General features: G+C 45.7%; 1 protein-coding gene across 1 annotated transcript in view; it reads right to left on the bottom strand.

The window, feature by feature from the left end:
- Positions 1-25,178, bottom strand: part of ANO4 (anoctamin 4) — a 344,842-nt gene extending 319,664 nt beyond the window's left edge. The window contains exon 1 of the mRNA XM_073651462.1: positions 24,509-25,178. Coding sequence (XP_073507563.1) covers positions 24,509-24,737 — 229 coding nt within the window. The 5' untranslated portion in view covers positions 24,738-25,178. The remainder of the gene's footprint in view (positions 1-24,508) is intronic.
- Between the last annotated feature and the right edge of the window lie 348 nt (positions 25,179-25,526).

Genomic DNA, 25,526 nt, shown 5'->3' with positions numbered 1-25,526 from the left:
CAAACCCACCTGACGGGGTGGACTCCGATTGCTTCCAGGCTGACCGGACCCTCCTGGACCTAGTGACCAGAGCCCCAGACTCCACAGCTTTCTCTGCAGTAAAGGTAACTGGACTGCATTCCTCGTGTCTGTCTTCTTCTTCTGCGCCTCCTCGCAGCTGTGCTACCACCGCAACTATCATCACTGCTACCGCCCTGCTCTCTCCACCCTGTTTCCCCCGCCGCCATCCTTCATATAAGCTGTCTCAATCCCTGGGCGTCCGCTTCACCCGTAGGAAGTGTTTCATCTCAGCTGCTATACCATCTATCCCCGAGGGTCCACACAGCAGTGCTGGTCATCCCTGACCAGGCACCACAGGTGGTGTCACATAAAGTCTATGAATCCCCTATAAATACTCCCTTCATCTGCTCGGCCAGGGCCACGGAGCTGGGCCACTGCCACCGTGACCTCCCTGGAAGACTGCTAGCCCGGCTACCGAGTACTCTAGGCCCTTATGGCCGCTGCAATGCCATTATTCTCCTGTTTACACAAGATGATGTACTGCCAAGAACGATGATCTTGTATGCTGCATAAAAGATCATTTCACCTGATGAACGAACGCTTTGCTCATTCGTTGTGTGATGAAACCAGCATCTTTAATTATGCTTTTTAATGAGAGTACATGTCCCTCACTCTTGTTTGAACCAGAAACTCCATTACAATGCATTGCACCTTCTCTTGCTATGTATACAGTAGATCACATCGCGTCCCCTCTTGTTATGTATAGTGCTATCCCTTATTACAAAACACTCCTTTTTGTTATATATAGACCTGTCCCTTTTAACATAGCACTGTCCCTTAACAAGAGGGAATGCTATCGATAACAAAAGGCAATGTTATGTAATAACATGTAATGAGGGACGGCGCTATAAAATTACATAGCATTTCCACCTAATAGGTATAGGTCTGTCCCATATTACATAGCTGTCATGTGTCTGGATTCGAACCCTTGAGCCTGTGCTTTGTGGTCGGCTTCTCTGTCTGCCAAGCAACAACATATACACATTTTTCCAGGTGTTTAGTCCCTGCTATCCTTGCAGTCCCTGGAAGTCTCTTTAGCAGTAGGAGGATGGATCGTAGCGCATGACGTCACATGAGATGCCGTGCAAGTGGCATTGAATCCGCCCCTGTGATGTCCCCATTGGTCAGGCACTGAGCTCCCTTGGCGTTCCCATTGGTGGGAATTTACATTTATACCGGCTCTAGACCCTCCTTCGGCATGACACGCCCCTGGAAGAAGCGACCAGCAAAACGGCGTCCGTCAGGTGTGGGGTGGACATAGGTGTCTCCGGTGCTTCAGGATTTACATTCACTACTAGGTATTTTGATCCCCTTCTTCTACTCAGCAACCATAGAACCTAGTATGGACTTTCCATATTAGCCATACAATTCAGTTTGATGGCTCAATGTATACTTAAATAATATATAGAATATTCACCTTGCTGCACTTGCACAGTATTTGGTTGAGTATTTCACACCATAACATCTTGTGATTACTTGTCCATTTAGGGGTATATGCCTAATACTCTGCTGTATATTCACATTTACTGTATGTTCCCGTGCGCTGCTCTGAATTACCACATTTTTCATCATTCATGAGACTATCCAGTGTTTCCTACCCCTCTTTTTGGAGGTTTATTTCCCTGTCTATTTTAGTATGTTTTTACCTTTTATGTTTGAAATAAAATTGCTGTAATTTTATTATTTAATTGTCAGAATCTCTTCTTATCTGGCAGTCATATGCCGCTATAGATTTACTGTGGCGCTTCAATCTTTTTAACAGGTGTTTTCATTTACTCAATTGTCTGCCCTATCACCTTTCGGGTGCGGCTTTATATACTTTACCCCTGCTGGTATTTCCTGCTGGTGATAGTTTCATTTGGATGTCCAACCATACTGCTGTAATTTAAGCAAGACAGTGAAAGACCAGCTAGGGTTTACCTCTCTACTGTTTATGTTCCTTACCCTGCACCTATCTTCTGTTTCTTTCTAGAAAGTAGGCGGCTTATTCTCTAACATTACGTACTTAATCCTTTATTTTGTTTTTCGTGGTTTGTTTTTGTTATAATAATTGTAATAAATTTCTTGCTTATTTTAATAATCATTATTATATAGACTTTTAGAAGGTATATATACATATATATATTAGACTCAGTCTTATATCAACTAATTACTATCTCTAAGTGAACATCTGCGGGTTTGTTGTTGAATTCCTTTCTAGTTAGCTGGTGTCTTCGCTCACTCGTTAAAATGCAATAATTAGAAGTTACAGCCAGATTATCTGACCTTCACACAACAGCTGCATTTCATCTTCTGTTAATTATATTTTCCTCTACTGCAATCATTATTATGACACACGTTTATTTTTAAATATATAACTGCCATGGAATGAAATGAGGGTAGACATTATGATTATGCTAATGATTGTTGGCGTTCATTCTGTCTCCATGCTGCATGATCAATAAATAACAGATTATTTTACGAATTCAGGTGTGGACGATTTCTAATTGGTAAGGAAGAAAATTACACTGACAGTTTTACTCACACTGGGATCTCTTTCTATTTCAGCACACTATCCCTTCTGTAGGTAATTGCACTGTGCTCTGCCCTCCGGTTCTTTAGGAGGAACATGAAGCACTCGACGGCCTTTCAGGCAGCATAGGTCCAAGTTGCTATTGTCTAGTCTGTGGTTAGGGCTATCTCAGCTCACACAGGAACCACTAAGGACTGCGGGGTCAGGATCTCTAGTCAGTACAGGAGCCGGTAGGGTTAGTTGCAGTTTTTAGTGTGTTACCTTTTTCCCAAGTGAGTTGCTACACTATCATAACAATAGCATTTCCTTTAGTTATGTTTAGCATTGTCCCTTGTTACATCGCGTGACCTCTTGTTATGTATAGCACTCACTGTCGCTTATAATACAGCATCCTCTCTGGTTATGTATAGTGCTGTCCCTTATTACGTAGCATTCCTTCATGTTATGTATACCGCTATCCCTTTTTATAAAGCTTACCCTATTGTTATGTATAGGATTGTCCCTTATTACATAGCATCCTCTCTTGTTCTGTATAGTGCTGTCCATTATTACATAGCATCCTCTCTTGTTCTGTATAGTGCTCTCCATTATTACATGGCATCCCCTCTTGTTATGTGTAGAGCTATCTCTTATCATATAGCATCTGTTCTTTCTATGTATAGCTCTGTCCCTTATTACATAGTATCCCTTCTTTCTGTGTATAGCACCGTCCTTTATTACATAGTATCCTTTATTGTTTTGTATAGCACTGTACATAAGGGATAAAATATGGCACAACATGCTATGCACGTTGCATTCTGTCTCCTTGCATCTGCAGATGTGTAGAGCATTATTACATAGCATCCCCTCTTGTTATTTATAGTGCTATCCCTTATTACATAGCATTCCCTCTTGTTATGTATAGCGCTAATTCCTTATTACAAAGCACAACCTATTGTTAAGTATAGCATGGTCCCTTATTACATAGTATCCCCACTTGTTATGTATAATACTGTCCCTTATTACATAGCATCACCTCTTGGTATGTATAGTACTTTCCCTTATTACACAACATCCCCTCTTGTTATGTATAGAGCTGTCCCTTATTACATAGCATTCCCTCTTGTTATGTGTAGAGCACATATGTCAAACTCGGCCCTTGGGTCAATGCCGGGTGGGTCCCCCGAGTATATTTGGCTCGCAATACCGGGCAGGACATCGCACTTTCACCCGGTATTGCACTTTCAACTATATCGGCATCCTAGATGCTGATACAGTTGAAAGCAATGATGGAGGAAGGAGCATTAGCTGACGCTCTATCTCTCATCATTCCCCTCTGCATCTGACGTCTAAGCACAACGTCATTACAACGCGTCTGCTGTACTGAGATGTGTAGAGGATCTGAAGACACCATGAAGAGATCAGAGCAGCAGGGGAACAGGCAGAGGTGAATGTGGGGTCCATTATAGTGTATGTAGCACTATGTATGGCACATTATACTTTATGGAGCACTATGTGGGGCCATTCTACTCTTGGAGCACTATATGGGGCCATTATACTTTATGGAGCACTATGTGAAGCCATTTTATTGGATATAGTACTATGTGAGGCCATTGTACTGTATGCAGCAAGCACTATATTGGACCCATTATACTGTATGAAGCACTATGTGGGGCCATTATACTGTATTAAACACAATATGAGGCCATTATACTCTTGGAGCACTATGTGGTGCCATTATACTCTATGGAACACTATGTGAGGCCACTATATTGTATTCAGCACTATATGTGGCCCCATTTTTTGGGGCTATTATACTGAATTGGGCACTATGTAGAGCCCATTATATTGTATGGAGTACTATGTGGTGCTCATTATACTATATGGAGCACTATGTGAGGCCATTAAACTGTGTGGAGCACTATGTGGGGCCATTATACTGTTTTGAGTACTATGTAGGACCATTATACTGTATGTAGCACTTTTTGTGGCTATTATAATGTATGGAGCACTGTGTGGGGGCATCATACTGTATGGAGAACTTTTTGTAGTTATTATACTGCATGGAGTACTGTGTGGGGCAATTTTACTATATGGAGCACTTTTCGTGACCATTATACTGTATGGAGCACTGTGTGGGGCCATTATGCTGTATGGAAGGCAATGCAGGACCCCGTTACTGTATGGATGGCTGTGTGGGGAGTACATTTGGAGAATCATACTGTGATGGGGTCACCATTCTTTGTCGGGGGAATTGAGGGAGGGGGTAGAAGGGTCATCATAACGTCGGTGTGGAGGGTACTATGCAGGAATTCACTGTGGGGGTATCGTACTGTGTTTGGGAGCACTTTTGTTTACATCATACTTTATTATCTGTATTATTCAAGGTTTTGTTATCCTTTAGTTATTACATATTTAAATTAGACCATTGGGCCATATGCTTTTTACTGCTGTTACATAACATATTATTCCAGTATTTTATTCTAAGATCTATTAATTAAAATGTACTTTGTGGGACAACCCCCCTCTAACCATGTTTCCATATGAAAAAGTTCATTGTTACATTTGATGATAAGGAAAAACTTCCTCAACTTTAGACATTTTTTAACAAAAATCAAAATTGGCCAGCGACTTTGTCCAAGCTCTTTATTTTTGCCCCCTGTGTGTTTGAGTTTGCCATCCCTGGTGTAAAGCTATCACTTATCATATAGCATCCGCAGGGGCGGACACAGACTGTAGTGGGCCCCTGTGCAAGAAATTTTGGGGGGCCCCCCCTGCCCTTCATAAGGCAACAAAGTTATGTAAACATAACCCCCCATGTGCAGCTCTCATCCCCCCCATGTGCATCTCTCATCCCCCCCATGTGCATCTCTCATCCCCCCCATGTGCATCTCTCATCCCCCCCATGTGCATCTCTCATCCCCCCCATGTGCATCTCTCATCCCCCCCATGTGCATCTCTCATCCCCCCCATGTGCATCTCTCACCCCCCCATGTGCATCTCTCACCCCCCCATGTGCATCTCTCACCCCCCCATGTGCATCTCTCACCCCCCCATGTGCATCTCTCACCCCCCCCATGTGCATCTCTCACCCCCCCCATGTGCATCTCTCACCCCCCCATGTGCATCTCTCATCCCCCCCCATGTGCATCTCTCATCCCCCCCCATGTGCATCTCTCATCCCCCCCGTGCATCTCTGATTCCCCCCACTCCTAGTTAATTAATTGTATTTAAAAAAAATAAAACTTGTTATACTTACCCCCATGCAATCCCTGCAGAATCCTGGCGCTCGTCCACGTCGCTGCCACCAGGTTCTCCTGACGTTCGGCCATGTGACGGCGCCACATACATAGCCATCAGCTTTTGTTTTGGCCAAAAGATTTTTAAAGCCGCCACCACGATAAGGTAGACTCTTCTGGGCGGGCCCTACTCTAACCTATTAAAATTTTCTTAAAATATCCAATACTCTTTTTAGATATATTTTTATTTAGTTTTCTTTAAGGGAATGTGTCATATACATTTTTTTTTAAATGACCAATAATACCACATACAGGGAATACCGCCACACCATGACCAGACCACATATTACCACAACATAGTGACCGAATAATACCACACAGAAGGGAGAAAAACTGCCACACCATGACCAGACCACATATTACCACTACATTACTAATATTACCACCACATTACTAATATTACCATAAGTGTCATTATACACGGGAGCTCTATACATGGTATGTATAACGTAAGTGTCCAGGTAATCTAGTGATCACCAGTGAAATTATACACAGGAGCTCTGTATATAGTGTCAATGTACAGGTAATACAGTGACATTATACACAGGAGCTCTGTATATAGTGTACAGGTAATACAGTGATCATCAGTGACATTATACACAGGAGCTCTGTATATAGTGTCAGTGTACAGGTAATACAGGGATCACCAGTGACATTATACACAGGAGCTCTGTATATAGTGTCAGTGTACAGGTAATACAGTGATCACCAGTGAAATTATACACAGGAGCTCTGTATATAGTGTCAGTGTACAGGTAATACAGTGATCACCAGTGACATTATACACAGGAGCTCTGTATATAGTGTCAGTGTACAGGTAATACAGTGATCACCAGTGACATTATACACAGTGTACATGTAATAGACTAACTCACCGGTGACGTCTCTAGGTGAAGTCCTTCATCTTCGCTTTTCTCCTTCATCCAGCACAGACCGCCATCACGTCTTCCAGCCAGGACTCGTCTCTGCATAAAATAACACAGTTATCTAGAGCACATTCCCCAACTTCTACATTACGCAGCTGAATACAGACGTGCATCCACCATCAATATATGGTTAGTTATTAGGCAACCTACCATTCCAAATATAAATTGTAATCCACCACTGTGCCCCCATTAACTGTAAATAGGCACTTAATATATAATTTAATTAGAACCTCTACTCTTTCCGCCAATTTGTTACCAGTCACACTCCTGCATCCGCAACGCCCCCTACTCTATACTTCCTGCTCCCCGCATTCAATATTTACATGCACCCCCTGCCCCAATTCATTATATCATGTCCGTGCTCTCACCACCCCATCATCATTTATCATTTACTCTCCCCCACCCCACATTCGTTATGTGCAGCTCATTATCCCCCTACTCCCAATTCCCCCATGTGCAGCTCTCAAACCCCCCCATGTGCAGCTCTCATCCCCCTCCATGTGCCCCTCTCTCACCCCCTCCCCCCCACATGTGCCCCTCTCTCATCCCCCTCCCCCACATGTGCCCCTCTCTCATCCCCCTCCCCCACATGTGCCCCTCTCTCATCCCCCTCCCCCACATGTGCCCCTCTCTCATCCCCCTCCACCACATGTGCACCTCTCTCATCTCCCCCCACATGTGCATCTCCCATCTCCCCCCCACATGTGCATCTCCCATCTCCCCCCCCCCACACATGTGCATCTCCCATCTCCCCCCCACACATGTGCATCTCCCATCTCCCCCCCCACACACGTGCATTTCCCCCCCACACATGTGCATCTCCCATCTCCCCCCCCACACACGTGCATCTCCCATCTCCCCCCCCCCCACACACATGTGCATCTCCCATCCTCCCCCCCACACATGTGCATCTCCCATCCCCCCCCACATGTGCATCTGCCACCCCCCCCCCCACACACACATGTGCATCTCCCATCCCCCCCACACACACATGTGCATCTCCCATCCCCCCCACACACACATGTGCATCTCCCATCCCCCCCACACACACATGTGCATCTCCCATCCCCCCCACACACACATGTGCATCTCCCATCCCCCCCACACACACATGTGCATCTCCCATCCCCCCCACACACACATGTGCATCTCCCATCCCCCCCACACACACATGTGCATCTCCCATCTCCCCCCCCTACACACATGTGCATCTCCCATCTCCCCCCCCTACACACATGTGCATCTCCCATCTCCCCCCCCTACACACATGTGCATCTCCCATCTCCCCCCCCTACACACATGTGCATCTCCCATCTCCCCCCCCTACACACATGTGCATCTCCCATCTCCCCCCCCTACACACATGTGCATCTCCCATCTCCCCCCCCTACACACATGTGCATCTCCCATCTCCCCCCCCTACACACATGTGCATCTCCCATCTCCCCCCCCTACACACATGTGCATCTCCCATCTCCCCCCCTACACACATGTGCATCTCCCATCCCCCCCCCCCACACACATGTGCATCTCCCATCTCCCCCCCCACATACATGTGCATCTCCCATCTCCCCCCCCACACACGTGCATCTCCCATCTCCCCCCCCACACACATGTGCATCTCCCATCTCCCCCCCCACACACACACATGTGCATCTCCCATCTCCCCCCCCACACACACACATGTGCATCTCCCATCTCCCCCCCCCCACACACATGTGCATCTCCCATCTCCCCCCCCCCACACACACATGTGCATCTCCCATCTCCCCCCCCCCCCACACACACATACACACACACATGTGCTTCTCCCATCTCTCCACTCCTAGTTAATTGTATTTTAAAAAAAATAAAACTTGTTATACTTACCCCCATGCGATCCCTGCAGAATCCTGGCGCTCGTCCAAATCGCTGACAGCAGGTTCTCCTGACTTCCGGCCATGTGACGGCACCGTCACATGACCGGAAGTCAGGGGAATCATGAAGGCGCTGCTGCAACAGCGCAGCTCAGCGCTGAAATGTCCCGGACCCAGCGCATAGCATGGGGCCGGGGGCCCCATGAGGAGAGAGACGCACAAGAGGGGGGCCCCCGAGGGGGCCCCTACCGGCCGGGCCCCATACTGGAGTCAGGGCAGTCATGCCCTGATGGCGGCCCTGCTGGAGGCTGGAGGGGCCCCCTCTCCCTCGGGGCCCCCGTTCAATGAACCGGCTGCACGGGCGGTAGTTCCGCCCCTGAGCATCCGCTCTTTTTATGTATAGCACTGTCCCTTATTACATAGTATCCCCTTTTGCTATGTACTGTACAGCACCATCCATTATTACATAGTATCCTCTTGTTATCTATAGCATTGTACATAAGGGCATTCTCTGCCGCATTCTCTGTCTCCTTATATCTGCAGATGTGCACAAGAGCACCTGTGTGTTCATCAAGTGACCTATCACATAAATTTCCAAAAACATGATGCATCGGGTGCTGGGGGATGCCATGAACTCTAAACTGCCTGGTGCTCTGGCTACCCTTAATCCGCCCTGGGATATAATAAAATAGAGAAATGGTACAAAACAGTGTTCTAAGACAAAATACTCTAACATTGTTATTTCTTATGGATAAGCGTATTTACTAAAACAGACCTTTTAACAGAGCTGACAGGTCCTCTTTTATCTTAGTGTTTGCTTTACAATGTGCTCTGTGCAAAGCTTCTGTTATATTGTATTTACAATTAGTCGCAGATACATAATAAATATTAAATGTGTGGTAATGTGTAGCTGACTGGAGACTGTGATAGCATCTGCTGAATTAAAGTGCACTTGCTCTTCTTGTACTTAGTCTATACAGATACATCAATTTATCAGTGGCAACACATCCTAGACATTAATGGAGAGCTGTGGTCTGAGGTCTGTAATGCACAAGAAGAGCTAAAAGCATTTTAATATAAGTAATGCATTTTTTTCACTTTGATCCTACACTGTATAATGTGTTTAGTTGAAAAAAAAAGGCTATTTATTTTTGCATTTGCGTTTGCATTATGTCAAGTTTTGGTGCTTTGTGCCTTTTTTTTGTTTGCATCAAATTCATCTTTCAATTTGTGTCTTTTTTTAAGTCTATTTTATATTGGTCTGTGTTTTTTTTCAGTTCACCACTGTAAGTCTGGTTTAGGGTTTCCAAATGTTTTTGCCTGATTCATTATTTGTGACTTTTCAAAAAGTCTCAATTTGTCAAAAATGTACTCTAATCCTCTCCTCACGTGATTGTATTCACACTAGTGATGAGCGAGCGTGTTCTGTTAACCCTTTCCGCGAGCATGCTCAGGTGCTCGCCGAGTATCTTCAGCGTGCTCGGGTGTTATGTGTGAGTCACTCCGAACAAGCAGGCATTCCTCACATATATTAAAGCTGTACAAACAGTCACAAATCGTGCACACGGAGCGACGCAAACATAACACCCGAGCACCGCAAAGATACTCGGCGAGCACCCGAGCATGCTCGTAAATCTCGAGTAACGAGCATGCTCGCTCATCACTAATTTACACTAGTCACTTTTACGACTTTTTACTGTAAGAAACTTGCAAAAATAAAACCAGAAAAAAAGGACATTTTTTACTTTGTGCAAAATGTATGAACCTTGTGTGCCATTTTAATGAATTTGGCGTAATAATACTCATCGTATACCACAAGTTAAAGATAGAAAAGTGACTTACAGACCCCCTAGAAATGATGCATAGGGCTTTCTGCCTTCAGTCCACGGTGTATAATCAAAGCGTTTGCTTCTAACACTGCAGTACTGACTTCAATAATAATATACTAACTCTTCCCAAATACGGATAAACATATTTCAGCTCAGTTTCTCTTTTGCTGCCTGCTTGTACATATGAAACATAGGACACATGAAATTATCGCAGAACTCACAGTGATGAGTTTATGCAGCTGCAACAATATCCATGCAATATTAATGCCGTATGCACTACACTATGTGCAATATACTGTACATAAACGCCGCTTCAGCTGAAAATGTACCAGCAGTACACATACCTGACGAATGAAATATTTATACTGCCAAATATCACTAGCTAACTCTCCATTAGCTTTCTATAAAGATTTGGCATTTAGAGGTGCCCCAAATGATCCAATTACTTGCTTATATGTAACTGTATCCACTGAGATGGAGCTTTAGGGACAATTAGAGCAAACACTGCACATTACTTTCTTCAGTCCAGGAAAGCGTACAATCAGAAGTACTTGACAAGTAAAATACAAGGAATTGAGAGTAAAGGCCAGTGCCGTTCTTTAATAAGTGCTTGTCAGCAAGGATATTAAGCATCAAGGGCACAATTGTCCCTGGCACTACAGCAACAGCAGCTGAAATGTGTCCCGGTAACAAAGATAGATATCAAGTTCATTTAATCAATTGTGGAATTTCTCTGTTGTCTCTCCGACTCACATAAAATTGTCTGAGTTCTGAACTATTTTGTCCACTGGCCAATTCTCTATAACCAATAATAGACACATAATTAAAAATATATGCTTGAAGCCTAAACGTTATAGACTATATATTACATTCTGAGAAGGTGCCTAATATACCCGATCAGCCATTGCTTTAAAACAACATCCCTAATATTGTGTAGATGCACCTCCAGCTCGAAACATTTCTGGCTCATAGAGGCGTAGGGTCCATAAGACCTTTGAAGGAGTCCTGTGGTATCTGGCACTAAGACATTAGCAGCAAATCATTTAAAGGGTACTAGTCAGTAAGAGCAGGGGCCCGGAGGTGCAGGGGGGCCCAAGCCGGGCATCTAATACTGAGGGCAATCTGGTCTGCTTCTTGGAGCCTGAGGCTCCGGGGTGCCCATGGCCAGATTGCCCTCTCATGTGCGGCGGGAAGGGAGTGACCCCTGCAGCTCCACTGCAGACAGGACAAAATGGCAGCGGAGCGGAGCTACAGGGATCCATCCTCTGCTTCCTGCCCGCTCGGTGCTTTCTCTCTGAGACAGGCATGCGTGGCTTGATGACAGCACACCGCGCGCGCCTGTATCAGTGAGAACGTTACCGGGGACGAAGATGCTGCGGGGGAATGGGCAGAAAGGTGTTTTTTTTTAACCAATACTCGGGGGAGAGCAATGATGGGGATGGTGGAGGAGAGCAATGATGGGGTGGTGGAGGAGAGCAATGATGGGGTGGTGGGGGGAGAGCAATCATGGGGGTGGTGGGGGAGAGCAATGATGGGGTGGTGGAGGAGAGCAGTGATGGGGTTGTGGGAGAGCAATGATGGGGCTGGTGGAGGAGAGCAATGATGGCGGTGGTGGGGAGAGCAATGATGGGGGTGGTGAGGGAAAGCTATGATGGGGATGGTGGAGGAGAGCAATGATCGCGGTGGTGGGGAGAGCAATGATGGAGGTGGTAGGGGAGAGCAATGATGGGGTGGGGGAGAGCAATGATGGGGTAGTGGAGGAGAGCAATGATGGTGGTGGAGGAGAGCAATGATGGAGGTGGTGGAGGAGAGCAATGATAGGGGTGGTGGAGGAGAGCAATGATGGAGGTGGTGGACGAGAGCAATGATGGGGTGGTGGAGGAGAGCAATGGTGGGGCAGAGCAATGATGGAGGTGTGGTGGAAAGCAATGATGGGGTGGTGGGGGAGAGTAATGATGGGGTAGTGGGGGAGAGCAATGATGGGGCGGTGGAGGAGAGCAATGATGGGGATGGTGGACGAGAGCAATGATGGGGATGATGGAGGAGAGCAATAATGGGGGTGGTGGAGGAGAGCAATGATGGAGTGGTGGAGGAGAGCAATGATGGGGTGGTGGAGGAGAGCAATGATGGAGGTGGTGGACGAGAGCAATGATTGGGGTGGTGGGGGAGAGCAATGGTGGGGGAGAGCAATGGTGGGGCAGAACAATGATGGAGGGGTGGGGGAAAGCAATGATGGGGTAGTGGGGGAGAACAATGATTGAGGTGGTGGGGGAGATTTATATATATACAGTACAGACCAAAAGTTTGGACACACCTTCTCATTTAAAGATTTTTCTGTATTTTCATGACTATGAAAATTGTACATTCACACTGAAGGCATCAAAACTATGAATTAACACATGTGGAATTATATACTTAACAAAAAAGTGTGAAACAACTCAAAATATGTCTTATATTCTAGGTTCTTCAAAGTAGCCACCTTTTGCTTTTATGACTGCTTTGCACACTCTTGGCATTCTCTTGATGAGCTTCAAGTGGGAGTCACCGGAAATGGTCTTCCAACAATCTTGAAGGAGTTTCCAGAGATGCTTAGCACTTGTTGGCCCTTTTGCCTTCACTCTGCGGTCCAGCTCACCCCAAACCATCTCGATTGGGTTCAGGGTCTGGTGACTGTGGAGGCCAGGTCATCTAGCGTAGCACCCCATCACTCTCCTTCTTGGTCAAACAGCCCTTACACAGCCTGGAGGTGTGTTTGGGGTCATTGTCCTGTTGAAAAATAAATGATGGTCCAACTAAACGCAAACCGGATGGAATAGCATGCCGCTGCAAGATGCTGTGGTAGCCATGCTAGTTCAGTATGCCTTCAATTTTGAATAAATCCCCAACAGTGTCACCAGCAAAGCACCCCCACACCATCACACCTCCTCCTCCATGCTTCACGGTGGGAACCAGGCATGTAGAGTCCATTCGTTCACCTTTTCTGCGTCACACAAAGACACGGTGGTTGGAACCAAAGATCTCAAATTTGGACTCATTAGACCAAAGCACAGATTTCAACTGGTCTAATGTCCATTCCTTGTGTTCTTTAGCCCAAACAAGTCTCTTCTGCTTGTTGCCTGTCCTTAGCAGTGGTTTCCTAGCAGCTATTTTACCATGAAGGCCTGCTGCACAAAGCCTCCTCTTAACAGTTGTTGAAGAGATGTGTCTGCTGCTAAAACTCTGTGTGGCATTGACCTGGTCTCTAATCTGAGCTGCTGTTAACCTGCGATTTCTGAGGCTGGGGACTCGGATAAACTTATCCTCAGAAGCAGAGGCGACTCTTGGTCTTCCTTTCCTGAGGCGGTCCTCATGTGAGCCAGTTTCTTTGTAGCGCTTGATGGTTTTTGCAACTGCACTTGGGGACACTTTCAAAGTTTGCCCAATTTTTCAGACTGACTGACCTTCATTTCTTAAAGTAATGATGGCCACTCGTTTTTCTTTACTTAGCTGCTTTTTTCTTGCCATAATACAAATTCTAACAGCCTATTCAGTAGGACTATCAGTTGTGTATCCACCTGATTTCTGCACAACACAACTGATGGTCCCAACCGCATTTATAAGGCAAGAAAATCCCCCTTATTAAACCCGACAGGGCACACCTGTGAAGTGAAAACCATTTCCGGTGACTACCTCTTGAAGCTCATCAAGAGAATGCCAAGAGTGTGCAAAGCAGTCATCAAAGCTAAAGGTGGCTACTTTGAAGAGCCTAGAACATAAGACATATTTTCAGTTGTTTCACACTTTTTTGTTAAGTATATAATTCCACATGTGTTAATTCATAGTTTTGATGCCTTCAGTGTGAATGTACAATTTTCAAAGTCATGAAAATACAGAAAAATCTTTAAATGAGAAGGTGTGTCCAAACTTTTGGTCTGTACTGTATATATGTGTGTGCAGTTATATATATATATATACACATCTATAGCTTTGTCGCCATAAAAGCAGGGGGACCCATATACATTTCTTGCACAAGGGCCCCAAGCTGTCAGTGTCCGCCCGAGTAAGAATATACCTAGGAAACCTGAAGTACTGCCGAAGAGGGCACAAAACCACATTTTCAATAGTACTTATTCAGCTTTTATCCGGGGCTCTGTTGCATCGGAATTCATGTCTTAACCCTATGCAAATTAGGCTCACGAGTGCACTATGGGCGTATCAGTGCACTTGGGTCCTCAGCTCCTCTTCGCTTCTGTCTGCAGCTACACAGCCTCATTCACATAAAGCTCTGATGCAATGGCTGTTCTGACACCTTTTCATTATTGACAGCAGTAGGTTTACTAGGAATTTGTGCTGCAATAACTCTTCTGTGGGATCAGACCTAATGGATTTGTGCACATGTGAGGCTGAGTCTGAAAGTTACGAGGTGTGATCTCTGCAAATTGAGATTTTAGTTTTGGCTTTTATCCTAAGTCATGTGACAAGGCTCGTTAGAGAGTCGATATTGACTTTTAAGTTTGCTACTTCCTATAGGTGGCACTAGAGTTCTAGTCCTCTTCTTCTCTGAAGAGACAATTTTCTTCATGAATTAGACACACATCAGTGAGTCTTCGGTGTCTATGACTTTGTCACTGCCTTAGACCACTTTTGGTAGGTGCTTACCACTGCCATTTTGGAGGTGATGTGTCCAGTCATAATAGTTTGGTCCTTGTCAAAGTCACCCAGATACTCATGCCTGCCCATTTTTCCTACTTTCAGCACATCAACTTAAAAACTGACTTTTCACTTGCTGCCTATTATATACAACTCTTGACAGGTGCAATTGTCATGAGAAAATGCATTTTATTATTGCTTTTAATGCTATGGCTATATAACTGTAAATCTAATTAGTCAAATGACTTCATTTAAACATGAAAGCATTCATATATGATTGGTGGTCCGCAGTAGGAAATCAAGTACCCCTATTTCTTCCACCTCAATCAGTTTATTCTACTAAACTGCACTATTACCTGATTTGCTGTCACTTAATAACATGGTTATCAATGTTTGTAAGAGAATTGATCTGCAAGTTAAGGCTCCTCTATTCGTGCAGTCAAAATACAATTCTAATAGTGTATTTTTTTTACTTCATGTGTCAGATTCATAGGTATACAAGGTCAGCATCCTTGACATTCAATGCAAAAACAGTAATGGTATGGAAATGCATGCAAAAAAATTACAGCCTGCAATGACAAGCAAATAAAAAAGCAATGATAAAAAGAAAATCATCAGATGAATGCAACAATAGAGTGGGTTCCTCATTTACAGGCTTTTTTCAAGCCTGGAATCAGTCCACAGATTTTTGCTATCCTCTGTGTGGGCAGCTTGATGTGGGGCCAAAGACCCTGATTCCGGTGATCTATCACTCACTGGGCTGCTTAGAGTAATTTTTATAAAATCCCCTACCACTCACTGGCTGCTTTCTGCCTATGCAAAGTGTACCCAGAAAGCTGCTAATCAGGGGTGTGGGCGGGGTTATACAGAGCTCAACATTCAGAGAACTGGAGGACCTTGTGCCAATAAAACAAAACTGCAACAAGCAGCCCAGTAAGTGATACATTGCAGGAATCAGGATCTCTACCTCTACATCTAAATCATATTGCACTCAAATGGGGTTGCCAAAACCTGGTGACAGATTACCTATAACAAACTTATTAGAAACAGGTCAGAAAATGCCTCATTAGTAAGGCATGCTGCATTATCAAAAAACGCCAGAACTAAGAAAAAGCTTTGTATACAGAAATAATTTGCTATAGATTTTCAACATCTGGTCACTGAGCTTTAATATGCAACGAAAACAATGCAAAATGCTGTGTGTGAATCAGCTTTACCATACATTATCATATATTATGTTGTAGGCAAGTGAATAGTCAGTTTTTGAAGTTGATCTTGGAATAAACATAAGTCCCACAATTGGATTTGTTAATAAAATGTTCCTGTGCTGAGATAATCTTATAAATGTGCCCCTGCTGTGTACTGTGTAATGGCTGTGTCGGACTGTGTACAGGGACATGGTCTGATCATATCACAGCTCCTGGACAGGGGAGGACACACAAGAGTACATAGACATTACAGCAGGGGATCACAGCTGATTCTTTCTTTGAGGAAAATAAATCTTAAAAACAGGCAGAGAAATGTTTTACCTCACAGAAAGATTCAGCTGTGATCCCCTGCTGTCCTGTCTGTATCCTCTCTTTTTCTTCCTCCCCTGCCTAGAAGATGTGGTATGATCAGACCATGTTCCTGTACAGTCAGACACAGCCATTACACAGCACACAGCAGGGGCACATTTATAAGATTATCTCAATACAGGAACATTTTTTAAACACATCCAATTGTGGAACTTATTTTTATTTCAAGAACTTTTAATTAAAATATACTTTGTTCATGGGAAAACCCCTTTAAGAGAACTAGTTTGCCAACATAGCCAGTACTTAGCTTCTCAACTTGAAACTCCCACCCAGAGCACTCGTTCCATCTCATGTTCTCTGTTTTGTCCTGGCCCATTACCTCTCTGAGTTATAAACTTGAGGCCGTACTGCTAGGCGTCCTGTCTCAGGACTCATCTCCAGATGATCACTCTGTCCTTCAGTCACTTGTCCTTTCTTTACTCCGTGTTATGCACACGCCCGGGCTAAGCGGCGTGTGCGTGTGATTGTAGTGATTCCACTGGACCGTGCCGGAGAGTGAATGCCTGGAGGGGCGTGACTAAGTATTCACCCGATCCGACCAGGGTCGCACGACGGCATACGACGCCAGTGCACCAAGGAGGAACCGAGCAGAGGGACCAGGTGCTACTCCAGGACAGACCCCGGACACGGCTGTTGACCCACACAGGGGAATACAGGAACAGGCTGGTAGGCTGGCACACAGACTGGTGGGTATAGGCAGGCACGACTGGTATGCAGGCAGGCGGGTATGCAGGCAGGGGGGTAAAGGCAAGCACAGCTAGAGTGCAGACAGGGAGGCACTAGCAGGTAGGAACACAGGCGGGATAGGACCCAGTACACACCAGGACTCAGGAACAATACAGGCAGAGGGTTACAGGCAAGCACAGCTAGAGTGCAGACAAGGCTGAGCAGGGAGGACAGGGCTCTGTTCACACGGAACAGACAGGAAGGGAAAGACAGAGCCAGATACTCACACAGTACTTGCAGAGACAACAAGCAGGAGTTAGGTAAGAGTTCAGACTCTGCAGAAAAAGGAAGGGAACGGACATAGAGGCAAAACAGGTAAAGGACAGGAGAGAGTTCAGACTGGAACTGAGTGTACGGAGGAGACCGACACTGCAGCGGGATACAGGAGCGGGTCTGGGAATACTGCCCCCAGAGAGGCGGGACGAACAGGCAAGGAGCGTGTTCAGACAGGACAGACAAGATACAGGAGCGGGTCTAGGTAATCGGCCCCTAGAAGGCGGAAGGAACAGGCTAGGAGCGTGTTCAGACAGGACAGACAAGAGAACACAGAAAGGACTCAGTTCAGACACGGGAACTAATACCGCAAAGCAGGAGACATACAAGACTCAGTTCAGACACGGGAACTAATGCCGCAAAGCAGGAGACATACAGGACACAGTTCAGACACGGGAGCTGATACCGCAAAGCAGGAGACATACAGGACTCAGTTCAGACACGGGAACTGATACAAAAAGCAGGAGACATACAGGACTCAGTTCAGACACGGGAACTGATACAAAAAGCAGGAGACATACAGGACTTAGTTCAGACACGGGAACTAATACCGCAAAGCAGGAGAAATACAGGACTTAGTTCAGACACGGGAACTAATACCGCAAAGCAGGAGACATACAGGACTAAGTTCAGACAGGCCTGGAAATACAGCCTCCAGGAAAGGCAGACAAGGAAACAAAGACGGGACCTGGCACCTTCAGAGTGCAAGCACACACTGAAGGAAAACACTTCTGCTCAGGCCGGGATAGAAGGGAGCTGCTGAGCTATATACCAAGTGTCAGACAGCAATAGGCTGAGGACGCACAAGGGGTGTGACCCACAGCAGGTACAAAAAGCAGGAAGTGATCGGGCGCCGCCCTTAAGCAGCAAAGACAGACACAAACAGACAGCATGGAGGGAAGCCAGAGAGACATTCCGGACAGGAGATCAAGTGCGCGCTCCTGCACAGTGGGAAATGGACCACTATGCAAGGACGCCGCCAGGTATGTTACAGTACCTCCCCCCTTACGCCCCCTCTTCTTCAGGCCTGCCAGAATCTTCCGCAGGGAATTCGAGGACCAGTCGTTCACTGGGTTGGAGGGGGACAGAGACTTAAGGGTAATCTCTGCTTCGAGGTACATCTTGTCAAGCTCACAGGAAAAAATAGACGGGTTATCAGGTACATAATGAGGAAAAGTCACTGTCTCTTTGTTATCTGGTGGTACCCCGGAGGATTCAGGAAACAACTGGAGGTCCTCCGCCGGGTCAGAAGAGTGCAGAGGCTCAGAGAAAACAACTGCTTCAGAGTACACTAGGTCGGACTCACTGGAGGAAGCAGGCGAGGTATCGAGTACCGAGTATAGGAAAGTCTCTGTCCATTCACCACCAGGTGGCACCCCGAAGGGTTCTGAACACAACTGGAGGTCCTCCGCCTGGTCGGAGGGGTGTAGAGACTCGGGAGTAACCTCTGCTTCGGAGTACACTAGGTTGGACTCACTGGAGGAAGCAGGCGAGGTATCGGGTACCGAGTATAGGAAAGTCTCTGTCCATTCACCACCAGGTGGCACCCCGAAGGGTTCTGAACACAACTGGAGGTCCTCCGCCTGGTCGGAGGGGTGTAGAGACTCGGGAGTAACTTCTGCTTCGGAGTACACTAGGTTGGACTCACTGGACGAAGCGAGCGAGGTATCAGGTACAGAGTATAGGAGAGTCTCTGTCCTTTCGTTACCAGGTAGCACCCCGAAGGGTTCAGGAGACAACTGGAGATCCTCCGCCTGGTCGGAGGGGTGTAGAGACTCGGAGGTAACTACCACTTTGGGGTACCCATTGTCAGGCTCACAGGACGAAGCGGACAAAGTATTGAGTACCGGGTGTAGAGAAGTCTCTCTCCATTTGTCATCGAGTGGTATCCCGGAGGGTTCAGGAGGCAACAGGGGATCCTCCGCCAGGTAGTAGAGGTGCACAGACTCTGAGGTAACCACAGCTTTGGAGCATCCTTGGACATGCACACCGGTTAAAGAGAGAGAAGCATCTGATGCCGGGTGCAGGAAGTTCTCCTGTGTGGAGTCTGGATGGGCAGAAGTCTCTTCAGCCAGGAGAACTGGTGCACTACCCACGCACATTACCCATTGGGGTTTCTCCGGGATACAGGAAGATGAAGCTTCAGTAGGGACTTCAAGGTTGGGGTCAGGAGGTCTCAGGGAGGACAGACCCTGGCGTGACGGCTTGCCTCTAAGTCTAGCACGTCTGGACTGCCTCTTGAGGTTGAGAGAAGTATTCCGGAAAGCGTAGTCACCCTGTGAGGATTCTGGGTGGGCAGTAGTCTCATTGGGCTGGAGGACTATTGCGCTACCCACACACATTACCCATCGGGGCTGCTCCGGGATATTGGGAGGTGAAGCTTCAGCAGGAGCCTCCGGGTTAGGATCATCGAAGACCATTAGAAAGGCCACCAGGAAGGCCATTAGGTCCCGGAGGATCGGATCCTGTGTTTCATATAGGGGGTTGATCCATTCCAAGGCATCACCCGCCAGGTAAGACATCATAAAGGCCACTTTAGCCCAATCGGAAGGAAAATAAAGAGGGTAGGCCTTAAAGTGTAGCATGCATTGCTCCACAAATGCACGACACTGTCTTGGATCCCCATAGTAACGTGGCGGATCCGCAGGAACGAGAGCTGATAGATCCATCTGGACGGTGCGTAATTCGCCTGGAACTCAGCTAAGGGAAAAAAAATTTATTTATTTATTTTAATGCATATATTCGCTGGAAAACTTCTCAGAGGGCGAAGGCCGTGGGGCTCAACGGGAACCATGGCCTGAGCATGCTGTTATGCACACGCCCGGGCTAAGCGGCGTGTGCGTGTGATTGTAGTGATTCCACTGGACCGTGCCGGAGAGTGAATGCCTGGAGGGGCGTGACTAAGTATTCACCTGATCCGACCAGGGTCGCACGACGGCATACGACGCCAGTGCACCAAGGAGGAACCGAGCAGAGGGACCAGGTGCTACTCCAGGACAGACCCCGGACACGGCTGTTGACCCACACAGGGGAATACAGGAACAGGCTGGTAGGCTGGCACACAGACTGGTGGGTATAGGCAGGCACGACTGGTATGCAGGCAGGCGGGTATGCAGGCAGGGGGGTAAAGGCAAGCACAGCTAGAGTGCAGACAGGGAGGCACTAGCAGGTAGGAACACAGGCGGGATAGGACCCAGTACACACCGGGACTCAGGAACAATACAGGCAGAGGGTTACAGGCAAGCACAGCTAGAGTGCAGACAAGGCTGAGCAGGGAGGACAGGGCTCTGTTCACACGGAACAGACAGGAAGGGAAAGACAGAGCCAGATACTCACACAGTACTTGCAGAGACAACAAGCAGGAGTTAGGTAAGAGTTCAGACTCTGCAGAAAAAGGAAGGGAACGGACATAGAGGCAAAACAGGTAAAGGACAGGAGAGAGTTCAGACTGGAACTGAGTGTACGGAGGAGACCGACACTGCAGCGGGATACAGGAGCGGGTCTGGGAATACTGCCCCCAGAGAGGCGGGACGAACAGGCAAGGAGCGTGTTCAGACAGGACAGACAAGATACAGGAGCGGGTCTAGGTAATCGGCCCCTAGAAGGCGGAAGGAACAGGCTAGGAGCGTGTTCAGACAGGACAGACAAGAGAACACAGAAAGGACTCAGTTCAGACACGGGAACTAATACCGCAAAGCAGGAGACATACAAGACTCAGTTCAGACACGGGAACTAATGCCGCAAAGCAGGAGACATACAGGACACAGTTCAGACACGGGAGCTGATACCGCAAAGCAGGAGACATACAGGACTCAGTTCAGACACGGGAGCTGATACCGCAAAGCAGGAGACATACAGGACTCAGTTCAGACACGGGAACTGATACAAAAAGCAGGAGACATACAGGACTCAGTTCAGACACGGGAACTGATACAAAAAGCAGGAGACATACAGGACTTAGTTCAGACACGGGAACTAATACCGCAAAGCAGGAGAAATACAGGACTTAGTTCAGACACGGGAACTAATACCGCAAAGCAGGAGACATACAGGACTAAGTTCAGACAGGCCTGGAAATACAGCCTCCAGGAAAGGCAGACAAGGAAACAAAGACGGGACCTGGCACCTTCAGAGTGCAAGCACACACTGAAGGAAAACACTTCTGCTCAGGCCGGGATAGAAGGGAGCTGCTGAGCTATATACCAAGTGTCAGACAGCAATAGGCTGAGGACGCACAAGGGGTGTGACCCACAGCAGGTACAAAAAGCAGGAAGTGATCGGGCGCCGCCCTTAAGCAGCAAAGACAGACACAAACAGACAGCATGGAGGGAAGCCAGAGAGACATTCCGGACAGGAGATCAAGTGCGCGCTCCTGCACAGTGGGAAATGGACCACTATGCAAGGACGCCGCCAGGTATGTTACACTCCGGATCTCGCTATCTACTGTGTCAGTCTCCACTCATGTCAGGGACACCCACGTCATGCGGCTCTGCTGACTAGTCAGACTATAGGTCTGCTTCTGGCACATTCTGGGCCTTATATAAGTTCCTGGCAGGAAACTGTCTCTGTCCCTTCACCTTAGACCCTCCCACTCTGAGCTATCCCCAAACATTACCCTAACTATCCCTACTATCGGGTAAAATACAGCCTATCACTAATAACACATGTCACAATACACATTACACATCAAGATACATTATTTTAATGCACATGTCTTCAAGGGAGAACGTGGGCAGTGTGTCCATCTCCTGACACCTTATCAGGATATTCATTGTGACACCATGTCAAGTGACAATGGCAACCAATCATTGGCCACAGTGATGACATCACTATTTGCAGAATATTACTGGGGCCAGTGATGGACATCACCTTAGTGTGGACTGATGGACATCAGAAGGAGTAAAGGGTGCATGAGATCAGCGATGAGGGAGAGGACTGGAATTGGTAAGGTACATGCATTGCTAAATATGTTATTTTTAAATTTTGAGATAAAGTTTTGAAATAGTGTAAAATCCCCTTAAATGGAACCTGTAATGTTTAAAATGAGGTAGTAAGTGCAATGTTATAGGTCAGGAGGAGCAGAGAAGACTGATTCATAGTTTTGTGCAAAATTGTTTAGTATACATTTTATTTTATTCCTTATAAATCTAATTTTTGGTTTAGAAGTCCAGTGATCAGCCCTAAAGAACAATAGCTCTCTCCATAAGTCTGCTCATAAAGGGAAGGCTGTAAATCAGTAAGTAACGCCTCCCACTGGACTCCTAAGTCCAGAATAAGCAGAAATTTTAAAGAATGATTATGAATTATACTGATTTTTTTTTGCCACAAAACTATATATGAATCCACTCAGTTCTTTTTGCTCTTCCCACAGATCAGACTGCATGTTCAATGTGACAGGTTCACTTTAAGCTCTGGAATGCTGAAAATACCACATGGATAAGTTGAATGTTCCTTTAAGCTATCATGCAATCCATGGAGGCTTTTTTATAAGCACATTAAGCTGGCTTGTAAGCTAAATGATAGACGCTGTAGGTAGTATCAAAAACTGTACAATAACTTGCAAAAAGTAAGACACTATCAATATCATTATAAATATATATAGAATTGTTTGACTGATTAAACTTAAAAGAACAGTCAGACTCATAGACGACCTGGGACTATCAGAGCATACAGACTCCTCCATGCCTGCAAATATCGAAAACAAGACGACATCATTCAGAGTGACACCAGTTTAGTAGATAGTGATACCCCTTATTTCGTTTTTACGTAAAATTACGGGGATTGACCCCCTTATGGAAGAGTAACATACTATATGCTGTAGAGAAAACCTAAGGATGACTTGTCAAGAGTGATGATCTTCAGAAGTCGTAGATAAGTTACAGCGTTAGCTTTTGCCGTATGTTGGATCTGAGCTTTATTAGAAGCTATATAACAATTCCGATAAATGTTCTGCTCAACAACAAAACACGCAGATAATTATACGAACTCTTCAGTTTTAAGCCAATATAACCGTGCATCACAAGAATTAATGTTCACCCATATTAAGTACACGTTTTGTTTAGGATATAACATACATATATGGATCTAGTATTCAGGAAAAGTAAAAACATACAAAAAATTGTAAATATTATCTTTATACATAGCAAAGAATTACTTGAGCCAATAGCATAAATATATATATATATATATATATATATATATATATATATATATATATATATATATATATATTATATATATTACATAGGTGAGTAAAATAAATAAAATAAAAATGTATATTTTAACAATAAACCCACTGGACTCTCTAAAGAGAACCCAAGCAAAGGACACTACATTCAGCCTCCCTCCCAGTCACAAATGGCAATATACAGGGAACTGTTCATCAATTTAAATTAATGGAAAATAGATAAGCTATGCTTTAAGTCTGCTTTTAATCCACTCAACAGCCATAAACGTTGAACTGGCTGTTCATTCCAAAGTTATTACTTAATCAGCACGTACCAGAAAATGGGCTTCTAATTCAGAGTAGTCATGTCTACAAGATGGTTAAAACTTTCACAATCCACGTTTACAACAGTATTGTCATTACATTGCGGTATTTGAATTGCCTAATTATGGGATTATAACGTACTGTATCAGAACCAATACAGGATGCAAAGGTTTATAAATGTTCAATATAAACCACGGCAATGTGTAACTTTAAGATCCTTAGCAGATTTCCCCTGCTAATAACAATCTGTTTAACATGACCTAAAAACCTCCTGCTGCAGAAATGCAGGATTTACAGAATAGGTAACGAGACCATCTTTCCGTCATAAACATTGGAATGAAATGACATTTACCATATCCAGTGAGGGGAGACCCCCTGCCCCTGCTGTAGGTTCTCGCTGGGCTGGCTGGCATAGACACAGCTGTTTCTTGACGTGAGGAGTTGGAATTAATATCCCCGGCATCACCTAATGAATTCTTTGTATCGATGGACTTGTAGTGTCTGAGCTCCAAAGCCCCTCCACCGAACTCATGCAGCGGGCTGCATTTAGCTCTTAGCTTTCTCTTGTGCGAGCTCTGCATGACTGCCACATGCTGCCTGACCTAGTGACACTCTACCAGGACAACTTCCCTCCGGCCTGGGACTTCGGTATCATAAGTGCTCCCCAGTCCGCAGAACACTAGACGGTTATTCTTCCTCCCATATAAAATTGTCTTGTACCAGGTTATGCTGCCAGGATAGAAGCCTTCTGCACTGGATCACATTTCCTTTCCTTGCTGCCTTCGTACAGTTTTACTCTCCCCAATGAAATTTACAATCCAAATACCACAATGACAATTCCCTTGGCATTGAAAAATGTCCTTCTCTAGAATTAATAATTCCTTAACTGCAAAAAATCGTTGTTAATAGAACAATTCCTTATTTCATCCAAGATCCTGATGCTGAGAAGTTGTTAGTTCTCCCTCTCTCCAGCTGGTGCACACAGTCCAGGGTGGGAAGAACAGAAATGGGTGGTGTTTATTTCACATGGCTGAGGTGCTGTATGCTAATGCTGTTCGTGTGCGGAGGATTTAGCATTTATGGAAATAAATGAGAAAAGTAGATTAACATTATTTGATTCTATAAATAGTTCTTGTAATGTAAATATGTAGACATATATAGGGATTACCTCTGTAGCAGTGTTGATATAGATATCTGTCACGCAAGGTGTGGGAAAGACTTATTGCAACACAGAGGGAAGAGGGAAAGGGAGCCCAGACACTAGGGAAGGGGGGGGGGGGTGGAGACCTCCTAGTCTGGTCTAGTGTCACCCTGTCTCAACTACCGTCCCTATATTGGCTCTTCACCAATCGCCACACGCGTGCCTCGTC

This window comes from Phyllobates terribilis, unplaced genomic scaffold (genome assembly GCF_046119375.1).
Source record: "Phyllobates terribilis strain yellow unplaced genomic scaffold, ASM4611937v1 Scaffold_11__3_contigs__length_659146591, whole genome shotgun sequence".
NCBI classification, from domain to species: Eukaryota; Metazoa; Chordata; class Amphibia; order Anura; family Dendrobatidae; genus Phyllobates; species Phyllobates terribilis.
Note: the sequence above shows the minus strand (reverse complement) of the source record. Positions and strands in the feature narration are given on the sequence as shown.